The sequence below is a fragment of the Melozone crissalis genome, unplaced genomic scaffold (genome assembly GCF_028551555.1).
Source record: "Melozone crissalis strain CALT ecotype California unplaced genomic scaffold, PUWL_Pcris_2 ptg000068l_1, whole genome shotgun sequence".
In the NCBI taxonomy this organism is placed as follows: domain Eukaryota; kingdom Metazoa; phylum Chordata; class Aves; order Passeriformes; family Passerellidae; genus Melozone; species Melozone crissalis.
The window spans coordinates 20,341,683-20,354,109 of NW_026535846.1; the positions used below are offsets into that span (position 1 = coordinate 20,341,683).

The 12,427-nt window shown below is 40.3% G+C and overlaps 1 protein-coding gene across 3 annotated transcripts in view; it reads left to right on the plus strand.

Moving 5' to 3' along the window:
- Positions 1 to 12,427, plus strand: part of PCDH11X (protocadherin 11 X-linked) — a 421,952-nt gene that overhangs the window by 65,418 nt on the left and 344,107 nt on the right. For 2 of the 3 annotated variants that reach the window (XM_054289523.1, XM_054289524.1), the window contains one exon: positions 1,977 to 4,463. In XM_054289523.1, coding sequence (XP_054145498.1) covers positions 1,977 to 4,463 — 2,487 coding nt within the window. Of the gene's footprint in view, positions 1 to 1,976; positions 4,464 to 10,809; positions 11,795 to 12,427 lie in introns of those variants that run through there. The other variant, XM_054289525.1, reaches the window with a different exon arrangement.

Consider the following 12,427-nt stretch of genomic DNA (forward strand, 5'->3'; position numbering starts at 1 on the left):
AGCGCCCATCTGTCAGCCTGTGTACAAATAAAGAGGCAAAGAGAGCTGACAGGTTGCTTTTACTCTGGCTTCTGTTATTTTCTTTCCTCTGGAATCTATGGTAAAGCATAGAATATATAATTTATAATTTCTTTGTAATTATGGAACTTATTGCAAATAACTGCTAGCCAGATTGAATATGAGGAGGAAACTCACGCTCTGCTTTCTATCAGCGTACAATTACCATTCTAAAATTTACCCTAATTGGTTCAAAATGTATATCTTGATTTAGAAACAATTTGCAGGGCTTATATTTTCATGCCTTCTGCTAAAGAAGCCAAATCTGTGTTTGTTTTACTGCTTCAAAATGTGTTCCAGTTTACTTTATACTGTCCCCAGCTGCAACTTAATGCTGCCACAAATGCTGTGCAAGTGGCACAGTGATTTTTGCATGTGGATGCATGTGTGCATCCACTGTGTGGACGAACAGTTCTGCCCCATGAAATAAAAGATGGCTTATCTAGGGTCAAAATCTGGCTTTGAGGACCAAATCAGTGAGAGTTCAGCCTCACTCAGAAGTTTGTAGAAGCTACAAATGCATTCACTTAGTGGTGGGGAACAGGGAACACAAATCTTTTGCAACTCATGGGAAATGAGCAGTCTTGAATACTGGGAATATTTTCTTTTGCTTTGTTCTGGAGTGTCTCAAACCAATTCAGAGCACAACTGGACCTGGTCCAGTGGAAATGAGAGGATCTTTAAGGTCCCTTCCAGCGCAAACCATCTATGATCCTATAGCAGTTACCTGAGTAGAGGTGAAAGAGAAGGATAAACAGAGGAAGAACAGTTGTTCATTATTCCAAATATTACACATTAAAATGAACTCCTAGTTAGTCCACAATTTTATTTATGCCTTCTTTTTTCTGGTCATCCCATGCATTCAGCATTAGCCATCTGCATTCTAGCCCTGCCCTTGTGGAAGTTGTGGCTGGAAAACTGTCTTTACATCATTCCTCTATGTGGTGAGATATGAGAAAAGAGGATAATTAGACTGTTCTGCATTCCTGCTTGTCTGAAGAGACAGCAGAAGAGAGAGGGAATTTAGTTCTAGATTCCAATATTTATTTTAGCAGATTTGTCAGCACTACTGTTTTTTTTAAAAAGCTGTGTTTGTGCAATATATGTAGCATTTTGGTGCAGTTCCAGAGATGTTCAACAAACCCCATGAAAAATATTGATAATTTTCAAATTGATCTCGCAGTTCTGTGATATTTTTGAAATGAAAATAAGTCTTTTTTTCACTGGGACTGTAATTTCACTACAAATATAAAACATATAGTGATGAATGCAGGAATAGTTTTAATGAGTTTTTAAATATATTTCTGATGAACTGTTAGGATTTAGTTTTGTCTGTATCATCTGACATCTAAATTATGTAGTAAGCACTTGATCGATGATGGTATTGGTTTGGTGGGGTTTTTATGTTTGGTTGGTTGGGTTTTTTTGTTTTGGTTTGGTTTTTTATGCTAATGGTTTCAGATCATGTCCAGAGTTGCTCCACAGAGAAATAATCCCTTTATTTTTGTTGGTTTCCTTGAAATTGAATATTGGAATAGGTCCTCCAGTGACTGAACTTTGGCTTCATTCCTCATTTCCACACTCACTCATACAACAGAGAAACTGAATTACATCAGTACAGGAATTTAATAACCTTTCTTTAGGAATAGAAAATCTGGATGAAAAAAATCACCATCACTCTTACATTTCCCCTTTTTCTAGAGTATCTGTTTATTGCCATGTTTGCTCTGAAGCTTTCTCAAGGCTCTGGAGCTTAAAGCAAAACTAGATATGGAAAAATAAGCATAAATATAGAAATATATATTCCTGTATAGAGCATGTGCATGAATTTATATTCCATGACAATTTCAGAAAGATAATGTTTTTTTTTTTTTTAAATACACTGTCAAGCTAAAGTGTGTTCTTTCTGTGTCTCGTAGGGTCAAAATGTATTTGGTCTTGACATAACTGAGACACCCGAGGGAGACAAGTGGCCTCAACTGATAGTCCAGCAGATCCTGGACAGGGAGCAGAAGGACACCTATGTGATGAAAATCAAAGTGGAAGACGGCGGGAGCCCCCCGAGGTCCAGCACCGCCATCCTGCAGGTGACGGTGACCGACGTCAATGACAACCGCCCGGTGTTCAAGGAGAACGACGTGGAGGTCAGCGTGCCCGAGAACGCCCCCGTGGGCACCTCCGTGTCCCAGCTCCACGCCACCGACGCCGACCTGGGCTCCAACGCGCAGATCCACTTCTACTTCAGCAACCAGATCTCCAGCCTGGCCAAAAGGCTCTTTGCCATCGACAACACCACCGGGCTCATCACCATCCGGGAGCCGCTGGACAGGGAGGAGTCCCCCGTGCACAAATTGACTGTTCTGGCGAGCGACGGCAGCTCCACTCCCTCGAGAGCCACGGTGACTGTTAATGTCACAGATATCAATGACAATGTCCCGTCAATAGACACCAGGTACATCATCAACCCCGTGAATGGGACGGTGCTTTTGTCTGAGAAGGCTCCCCTTAATACAAAAATTGCTTTGATAACAGTGATGGACAAGGACGCTGATCAGAATGGGAAAGTTACCTGTTTTACAGATCACGATGTTCCTTTCAGGCTAAAACCAGTGTTTGATAATCAGTTTCTCCTGGAGACAGCCACCTTTCTAGACTATGAAGCTACACGGGAATATGCCATCAAAATAGTGGCTTCAGATTCAGGGAAGCCTCCCTTAAACCAGTCTGCAATGCTGCTGATCAAAATTAAGGATGAAAACGACAACGCCCCGGTGTTCACCCAGCCCATCATAGGCCTTTCCATCCCTGAAAACAACGCTCCTGGCACTCAGCTGACCAAGATCAGCGCTACAGACGCCGACAGCGGGCGGAATGCCGAGATCAGCTACATCCTGGGTCCTGATGCTCCCCCAATTTTCAACCTGGACCGCCGCACAGGCATCCTGACGGCAGTGAGAAAGCTGGACAGAGAAAAGCAGGACAGGTACTCTTTCACTGTGCTGGCTAAGGATAATGGGATGCCACCTTTGCAGACCAATGCCACCGTGACGGTGTCAGTGCTGGACCAGAATGATAACAGCCCTGCTTTCACACATAATGAATATAATTTCTATGTGCCGGAGAACCTGCCCATGTATGGCACGGTGGGGCTTATCACAGTTACGGATGCTGACGCGGGAGACAACGCTGCAGTCACTCTCTCTATCTTAAATGGTAGAGATAATTTCATTATAGATCCCCTCACGGGTGTAATAAGGCCTAATATTACCTTTGATAGGGAGCAGCAGGGGTCATACACTTTCCAGGTGAAAGCAGTGGATGGAGGAAGACTGCAGCGTTCCTCAACTGCCAAAGTGACCATCAATGTTGTTGATGTAAATGATAACAGGCCTGTTTTTGTTATTCCCTCCTCTAATTACTCCTATGAGCTGGTCCCAACGTCAGCCAGCCCGGGGTCTGTAGTCACCAAAGTGTTTGCAGTTGATAATGACACGGGAATGAACGCAGAGCTCCGCTATAGCATCATAGGTGGGAACTCCAGGGGCTTGTTTACCATTGACCAATTAACAGGCAACATCACTTTGAAAGAGAAGGTAATCACATCAGACCATGGCCTGCACAGACTGGTGATCAAGGTGAACGACCTGGGACAGCCGGAGTCTCTTTACACCATAGCTCTTGTGCACTTGTTTGTGAACGAGACGGTCACCAACAGCTCCTACGTGCAAGAGCTGGTGCGTAGGAACATGGAAACTCCAGTTGGCCAGAACATTGGGGATGGTGAGATAACCCCACAGACCAATGATTATGTCAAGATCATCATTGCCATTATTGCAGGCACCATGACAGTTATTCTGGTAATTTTTGTTACCGCCTTAGTCCGCTGCCGCCAGACGCCCAGGCACAAGGTTGTCCAAAAAAATAAGCAGAGTGGTGAATGGGTTTCCCCCAACCAAGAGAATAGGCAGATCAAGAAAAAGAAGAAGAAGAAGAAGCGCTCTCCAAAGAGTCTCCTCCTCAACTTTGTGACTATTGAAGAATCTAAGCCTGATGATCCTGGCCACGAGCACATAAATGGCACTTTAGACATTCCCGTAGAGCTAGAAGAACAGACTATGGGAAAATATAACTGGGCCACCACACCAACCACATTTAAACCCGACAGCCCAGACTTAGCAAAGCACTACAAGTCTGCTTCTCCGCAGCCTACCTTTCAAATTAAACCTGAGACTCCTGTACCCCCCAAGAAGCACCATGTCATTCAGGAATTGCCTCTAGATAACACCTTTGTGGTGGGCTGTGACTCGCTTTCCAAGTGCTCATCCAGCAGCTCGGACCCTTACAGTGTTTCTGAATGCAGCTGTCAAGGAGGCTTCAAGACCCCAGGCCCCATACACACCAGACAGGTAACGGAATTTTTAAGGTGTTTTTTCCCTCCTTCCCTCCTTACTTTGCCTATCCTGTAACTCCAGTTTGAAGCGCTGCAAGATAAGTTCTCCTGCAAGGAGTCAAGCTTTGAGAGTCGAGGCGTTGTAAAACAAACAGTTCCAGCTTCCTGAGCGGTAAGGGAGGAAATGGGGAGGGGAAAGAGCGTTGTCTGTGAGGGGACGGAGCAGGCAGAGCTCCCTGTGGTGGTGTCCTGACTGCAGATGGCAGCATGGCACTTCCCACCTCACCTTGAGCAGCTCGCAGGGCTCAGGGTGGGACTGTCCCCCCCAGCCTGGTGTGCTCGAGCATCCAAACGAGCTGGGGGGAAAGCAGTGAAGCTTTAGAGGAGCTCATAAGTGGTTCTTAATACTAATGGAGTCTGGGATTGCAGCCTTCGTTTGGGCGTAGCTTTGCTTCAAGGTCTCTCAGGAGCAGGAGAGGATTTTCCTCCGAGAGTTTGAGGCATTTTCAGACTGGAAGGAAGCCTTAAGTCTGGTGGAATGACACAGCTGACAGGCAAAGTTAGGGAAAAATTAGAAGCATCAGCATAATTGAGCTTACTTATTTGCTGCTCTGCCTGATAAACCAGGTATTAGCTCCTCAGAAATGCAGTACAACCAAGGGAATGTCTAAAGAATCCTCAGCTTAAAATTAAAAATAAATTGAGAACTCAAGCACCCTTTATTCTTCAAGACCCTACAGAAAAGCTTTAAGTCACTGGAAATAGAATCTAATATTTATCCATATTTTGAACAGTTTAATAAAACTTTTCTGTTTTTTCTGTTTGCTACTCTTTCTTCCCAAGTATCACAGAGGGTTCAGTGGGTATAGTTTTCTAGTTGGTTAAGGAATTAATCATAAAGTAACACTTCAGGAGTGTTTATTTTATTATTGATAATGTATTTTAACTTGATAATATGCTTAACTCAATATATTGCTTGGGAGCAAATCCTCAGCATGACTTAAGTCTGGTGAATTTCTTCCTCCAGCTGAATTTTTTTCAGGGCGCTTTGTTTTATTACAACTGTAATGATAACAACATGCTTAGGCTTCTCATTCAGAGCAGTCATCACATCTTTGAAAATTTCAGGATATGTTGTTTCTTTTATTCTATTTAATTCCCTTTACCAACAATAATTTGTATGGTGATCTATATCACTGTGGATAACATTTTTTAAGCAACGTATTTAGGTGTGTTAAGCTAAATTGCATATCAGAAAATCCTCTTGCCAGTTTGTTCATCTGTTTGAACTCCCATCACTCTGAGCAGAGGGCAGTGCTGTTTCCAGCATTTCTGTAGGTCTGATCTAAGTGATTTTTGTCAATGGAGTTCTGGTGCAGTTCCTGTGAGTCGAAAAGGTTCTGCCATTGTCTGCTGAAACCCACTTTGTCCTACAGTAATGCTGCCAACAAAGAAAGCAAGCTCGTGGCTCTCAGGGTCCCTTCTGTGGCAGTGAAAACCCAGAAAGTGGCATGGGAAGCAATTCTCTTCTGCAAAGTTGGTTGGGGGAAAGAGCATTTCCTTTTATCTGTGCCTTAAAGGTCTGTGACAGGGTTTCCTATCTGGAAAAGCAGAATAGAACTGTGGGGTTTTATTAATGCTCACTAGCTGGTACCAGCTTATCTTCATAGAGCTGCACCTAACATTGTTAGGATGATATGGTGAATGGATAAAAAAAGAGATTATTGTTACAGCTTGCACTGATTTTGTTACAATTGCAGCTATTCTTCTCTAAGGGATATTTTTCTGCATGAAAGTGAACACCTTGTTTTGAGGAAGGGTAACTAATCACCACAATGGCCCTTTACACTAATTTGGAAAGAGCAGTCACCTTTAAACACATGAATTCACATTAAAAAACAATTATATAATTTCATTAATGCATTATACACATAAGTTAGGCCATTAGAGAAAATCCTGTGTGTTGTGTTTGACTGTGACTAAATGAAAATTGTATTTTTTGGTAAGCAAATACAAGTAAAGAATTTCTTTAAGCTCAACAGATCTTTTAAAAGTCACTCTCACTCCTAGCCTGTATTTGTAGTCTGGGTAGTTTTATCTCTTGTGGGGCTCAGGATGGGCTACTTGAGAGTTGTCTCTGTTAATCAGCAAAAAAAAAAAAAAAAAAAAAACCCAAAAAACCAAAAAAACCCAAATATAAACAGAAATAATCCTGAGGCACAGAAATGTCTCCAGCTGCTGTCCCAGCACCCTTCAGCCTCAGACACCAACAGGATCCCTGTGGTTCTGGAGGATTTTGTGTCAGGCACTCTCTGAATTTGCTGAAAACTCTAGGACAAGTCAGCTCAGTTAAAAAGGGAGATGCGCCAGTTTGAGAAGTGAAAATAAAATGCCTGATGTGAGGGGGAAATATCATCATTTACCAGTTTTACCATAGTGCAGCTATTTTACAAGCCAAAAGTTCTGAAGGAGCCTAAAGAATGTTCTGTTCACTGTGAAGTGTCTCTTCAGTTTGTAATGGGGACTGATATTATTATAGGCTGCACATCTCAGCTATTGTTAGGTTTGTTCATGCAAAGTTTTCTACTCAGATATTTGAAATAATATTGTGTTGCAGCTAAAAATATATGTTTTCTTTGGAAGCTCTAAATTTTGTCTGTCTGAATGGTATTGATTCGAGTCTTTAAAGAAAGGAAATTATGCCTTTGCTTTACTGCTAAATTTGTCTAAGTGATCTATAAAATGACAGAAACTCATTATGGCAGTTGTACTCAAAAAGCATGCAAGCAGAGAGGGAAAGGTTTTTCTACTAAAAACCCCCAAAATATCTCTTTAGTGGTCATGTGGGCAAATAAATACAGCAGTGCCACAGCTGAAATTTTTGTGGGGAAGCAATTGGAGACTCCTGAAGCAGCTGAGGACACTTTGAATCATAAACTGCAGGAAACTGAAGAGGGAAAGTTTGTTTTTCCTGCAATGTCCCCTAAGAGAGAGGTCAAATTTTGTTCTATTTGTGTGAGAGAGGACAAGGGGCAGAGGTGCTGGTATTACTCTGAAGTTACAAGGAGGAGTTAAACACTACTAGTGACAATAGACCCTCAGAGTAATATTTTTGGGGGATGTAGTAGAGATAATTCTTTTAAAGGAGTTTCACCAAGTGATAAATTGTGAAGGGGCTTATTCTTCATAATAAATCTCTTCAAATAGGATGTCTAGAGTGTTATAAAAATCAACCTGACTTTCCATGCCATCAGATTTCCAGTGTTTTGGCACTTGTGGGCTTCAGAAAAGTTTTGTTTGGTGCAGAAACACAAAGCATCTTTAAAGTTTATTTGTCTGCAAGCTTTGTAAGAGCTCAGTTATTTTTGACGTTCACCTCAGTGGGAGCAAAGTGTGTGAAGTGTTCCACAGTGACACAGATCTTCTAATTCTCTTTGCATTTGCATGGGGATGATGAGAAGAAGGGAGAGAGGAGTTTGCTTCAGTCTCATTTTCATGTAACACGATTTCAAAATCTGAAATCTTTGCTCATGCACTTTAAAACAACATTCAGACATTTCAAATGCCTGCCTAGGTATCAGCCTGTCTAGTCAAAACATGAATAATTATAGAGCACAGTGTTACCTGTGGCAGCTTGATTCAAAGAAGCTAAAGCTGCAAAGATTCACCAGAACCTGCAGTGCGTTCTATTCTTCTTGTCCCTTTCTTTTACTGAATGATATTTCAGATGTGGAAACCAGTAGAATGCGTACAACAGGACAGGGGAAATCTTGGCAAATTTTCACCTGGTCACTCAGGTCCTTTTGAGTCGTCATCTTCAACTCCAGAACAAGATTTTTCTGACTTGAGGAACTTTAGTGCCCACTAAGGCAGCACCTGTGCCAGTGCAGGATCTGGAAGGTGCAATGTGCTCTGATCTGGGATTTTCTGCTTTTTTGGGGGGTTCTCCCTGCACCCCACAGGTCTCTGGTGTGTCAGTGGGTTCAGCTGCACCACGTTGGGGAAGCTGCTGAGGGAGGGAGCAGGCATGGAGATGGATTTCTGTCACTTTGCTGATGCAGATCTTCATTAGTGGAGTTCAGCCGGCAGGATTCTCTCATCTATGAACTTACCCACACTCATGAATAGAAATTTCAGATAACACCATGATCTTTGCTGGTTTGTTAGGAGCTGATGGAGGCAGACCTTGCACTCTTTACAGAAACCTGAATGGAAAGTAGCCCTCATTTCAAATATATTGAATTTTGGGACCCCACTGCCTCAATTCTGTGATTCTATCACTGCCTGCTTAGACCTGCTTGAAGTTATGGGGTGTTTGGGTTTCTGATTTAAAATGTGCTGTAATGTCATTACACTGTGAGAACAGTGGGCTCAAGATGTGAGTGGAAGGAATATTGCAGGAATATTGCAGTGTTCCAGAAAAGAACAGCTCTGAAATTCACCTGTTCTATCAATATTTAGCTGCAGGATTTTTTGTTTTGTGTAATAACAGTGAGTTTAATTTAGAATCCTGTAATCATCAGTAGGCAAGGCTGATGCTCTGAAGTGTAAAACAGACATAGCACTGGTGTTCTGTATTGGCAGATACAGAGTGAATTACACTCAAAGAACATTTTCTCCTAAAGTTTAGCTGAATAACTGTTGGTATAAGCCCATCCTAAAAGCCATTTCAAAATGGATTACTGTGATTCTAAGTATTCTTGTTATTTTACCTTACTTTTCTGACTGGTAATTTTGCTCATGGTTCTGATCTGCTGCCATGTACACTCATTTCACCAAAAAAAGAAAAAAATAATAATTTGGAGAAGAGATTTCTAATTGAAATATGAGTCAAAGTGTGCAAGTCAGAAGTTAACAAGCAATTATTTAAATGGGGATCACTACTGAAGTAAAGCTGGTCAAGAAAATGCTTTTCCTCTGTGCAACATTGGTAGAAAATCTTCAGTGATTTCTTTTAATACTTTTCACTAGAAAAGCATGGAGGGAGGTATCAGCAAAGTGCCTCCTTTGTCTCATAGTAGAAGGCAAAACAGAGCATGAAAAGGAGTGAAAAAGAAATTTCTGTTTTGTGTGAGGAAATTACGAAAGATTTTGAATATGACAAAAAAATCAGAGCAAACAAAGGCACTTTTTTTTCCTTTTTTTCCCCCAGTAAGAGCTCATTGATTGAGTTTATCCTGAAGTTGGTAAATGAGGTTCCAGCATTAATAACTGAGTGATTTTTGTGCAAGCCAGAATGACACACAACTCCCTCTCCAATAGCCATTTGCCTTGGGATAGAAACAAAGTAATTTTTCAAACTTTTAGTGCCTTTCACATAATTTTTTTCAGTGGGATAACTGAAAAGTTTACTCTTTTCTCCTTGTGACCCAACTGTGCTATTTCAAATGCCTTACTTAACTATAAACCATTGCTAACAGTGGTGTCTGACTTAACTCTGGTTTAATTTTCACACTTGTTTATTTTCCTGTTTTCTCCCAGAAGGTATTGCACTCAATAATCTGCAGTTGATAGCAATTTCCTGACCAGTGAGTGGCTGGTGTCTTGGGGACTGTGGTATTGGCAGCGCTTTCTTTTCTGTCAAATAATTGATCAGAATGCCTTAATTTCTGTGAATCTTTAGGACTAAACCTGTTGATGATAAATTTAGATTAAAGTTTCAAAATAATTCTTCAAATAAATATTTTATGCTTTTAGGAGCAATGCTTTTGCATGAGGTCCACAAAACCCCCGTAGAACCAGTTCTAGGTAGTGCAGCCTAATTTCTGTGAATCTTAAGGACTAATCCTGCTGATGATAATTAGATTAAAGTTTCAAAATAATTCTTCAAATAAATATTTTATGCTTTTAGGAGCAATGCTTTTGCATGAGGTCCACAAAACCCCCGTAGAACCAGTTCTAGGTAGTGCAGCCTAATTTCTGTGAATCTTAAGGACTAATCCTGTTGATAAATTTAGATTAAAGATGTAAAATAATTCTTCAAATAAAAAACATTTTTTGCTTTTATGAGCAATGCTTTGGCATTAATTCCACAACCCCCCTGTAGAACCAGTTCTAGGTGGTGCAGCAGCCTTCTGACACCTCTAGTCTTGCCAACAGCACTTTGGGTTTGAGTGTATAAAGCGAAAAAAGGAGTAAGAAACTTAGAATAATATCCATAGCATCTATTTCTGTGTCTCCTTGTGCTGCAGCATTTGTGCTCTGTGTGTAGAGCACAGGCGCCCCAGGAGGGGTTGGTTGCTTAGAGCGCCTCAGGCCGCGCCGCGCTCGAGGTTCGGTAGAAATTTGGAAGCGAACGCGACAATTTATGGTGCAAATGCTGCAGGAAAGGGCTTTTCTCATGCTGTTTCTCTGTTTGCCAGCTCTGAAGGCCATCCCAGCTGATGTTATGTACTGAAGTCGTACGTGTACTCAATGATGTTAAGCCAGCAAACATGGGAACAAGGAAACAGCACGAGAAAGCCCTTTGTCCTGGCTCTGGTTGCCGAAGAAATTTATCGACTCATCTCCAGAGGGGTTTGGAAGTGACCATGAACTGTTCAAGCTGCCCTACTGAAAGGTATCAAGGGCAAGGATTTTTTTTAAAAGGAAAAGACAAAGAAATTTTAGTACGTTGTGCTATAGTGTTCTATAACGTAGTTTTGCTAAGAAAACAAAAGTCATGTGACCCATCCTTCTTCACGGTTGGTGATTATGGTAAATTTATTTTGCTTGTAACCATCTTCTTGTCCCAGATTTAGTTTTTTTTCCTTATTTATTTTAGTTGAAACAATTAGGAATTTTGTTTCTATGAATACGTTAAAAGGGAGCAATAAATTTTATTCATATGTTAGAAAGAGAATGTAAAGTTCTTTATACTCCCTGCATTTAAAATGAAAACAACTGAGTTGTTGTCACTTATAGCACCATTATACATATTAAGAGTTAAATGTTATTTATACGTATCCATAATATTTTTAATGATGACATTGCTGCTATGGATCATAAATAGAAATGATCAAGTCACTGCTTTCTCATTTTTTAGGCACGATAGTAGTAGTGAAAAACTAACACTTCCTGCTTTCTTATCCACAACATTTTGTAATAAATGGTCACCTTTTAAATAACTGGAAAGCACTCACATAACTTTTAAAAGAAAAAGTTAATTTTCATTTTGCTTGCTGAAGTCTAGATAATGTCTATTTAACAGGTGCCAAACATGTAACCTTTTGAAGTATTTTTATTTTAAAAGAAAAAGTCATAAATCCAGTGGCTTGGTTTTCAGTGTAATAAAATAGGAAATAGTAGACATAATTATTTCACTGTTAGCCAGCACATGGGGGTAAATGGCCTACTGTTGTTTCTTTTTCTCCCCCAACTATTCTTCTATAATTATTTTTTTTTTGGTTGGTTGGGTTTTTTGTTTGTTGTTTCTTTAGCTTTCAGTTTTTTATATTATCATTTGTTATTTAGCAGGGCTCATTTACAAAATAAAACTTGAGCATCATAGCTTTGTTTGAAGGTTGGTTGCAAGTTCTTGTATATTGCCTCACATTTTAGGGAGTAATGCTTAATATGTATCATCTATAATATTAGAATTTCATATGCAATGCAAAATCTCTTAGGAAGCAAAGGAGTATAAAGAACCCTGTTTTCTGCACTTATATGAAGACATGTAATATTAGTTTGCTAGAATAAAATGAAATACAGACACTGCTTTTAACTGGGATGTATACAGTATATAGAACGTTCTTTTAAAGAAAAAAGTTATTAATGATTCATGGATTAGACTACAACATGGAATTCTTACACATTGCTGTATGTTTGATGTAAAGATATTTATAGGCTTGTACTTAATAATCACGTTGCCTCAGTTCTTGGACTGCAGAATGTCTACCATGACTGTTGCCTATAGTTTGCTCCACATTTGCTATCTGGCTCTTTAAAAAGGAAACCAATGTGTATTTGGCTATTTGATCTGTAAAATAAATTCTATTAATA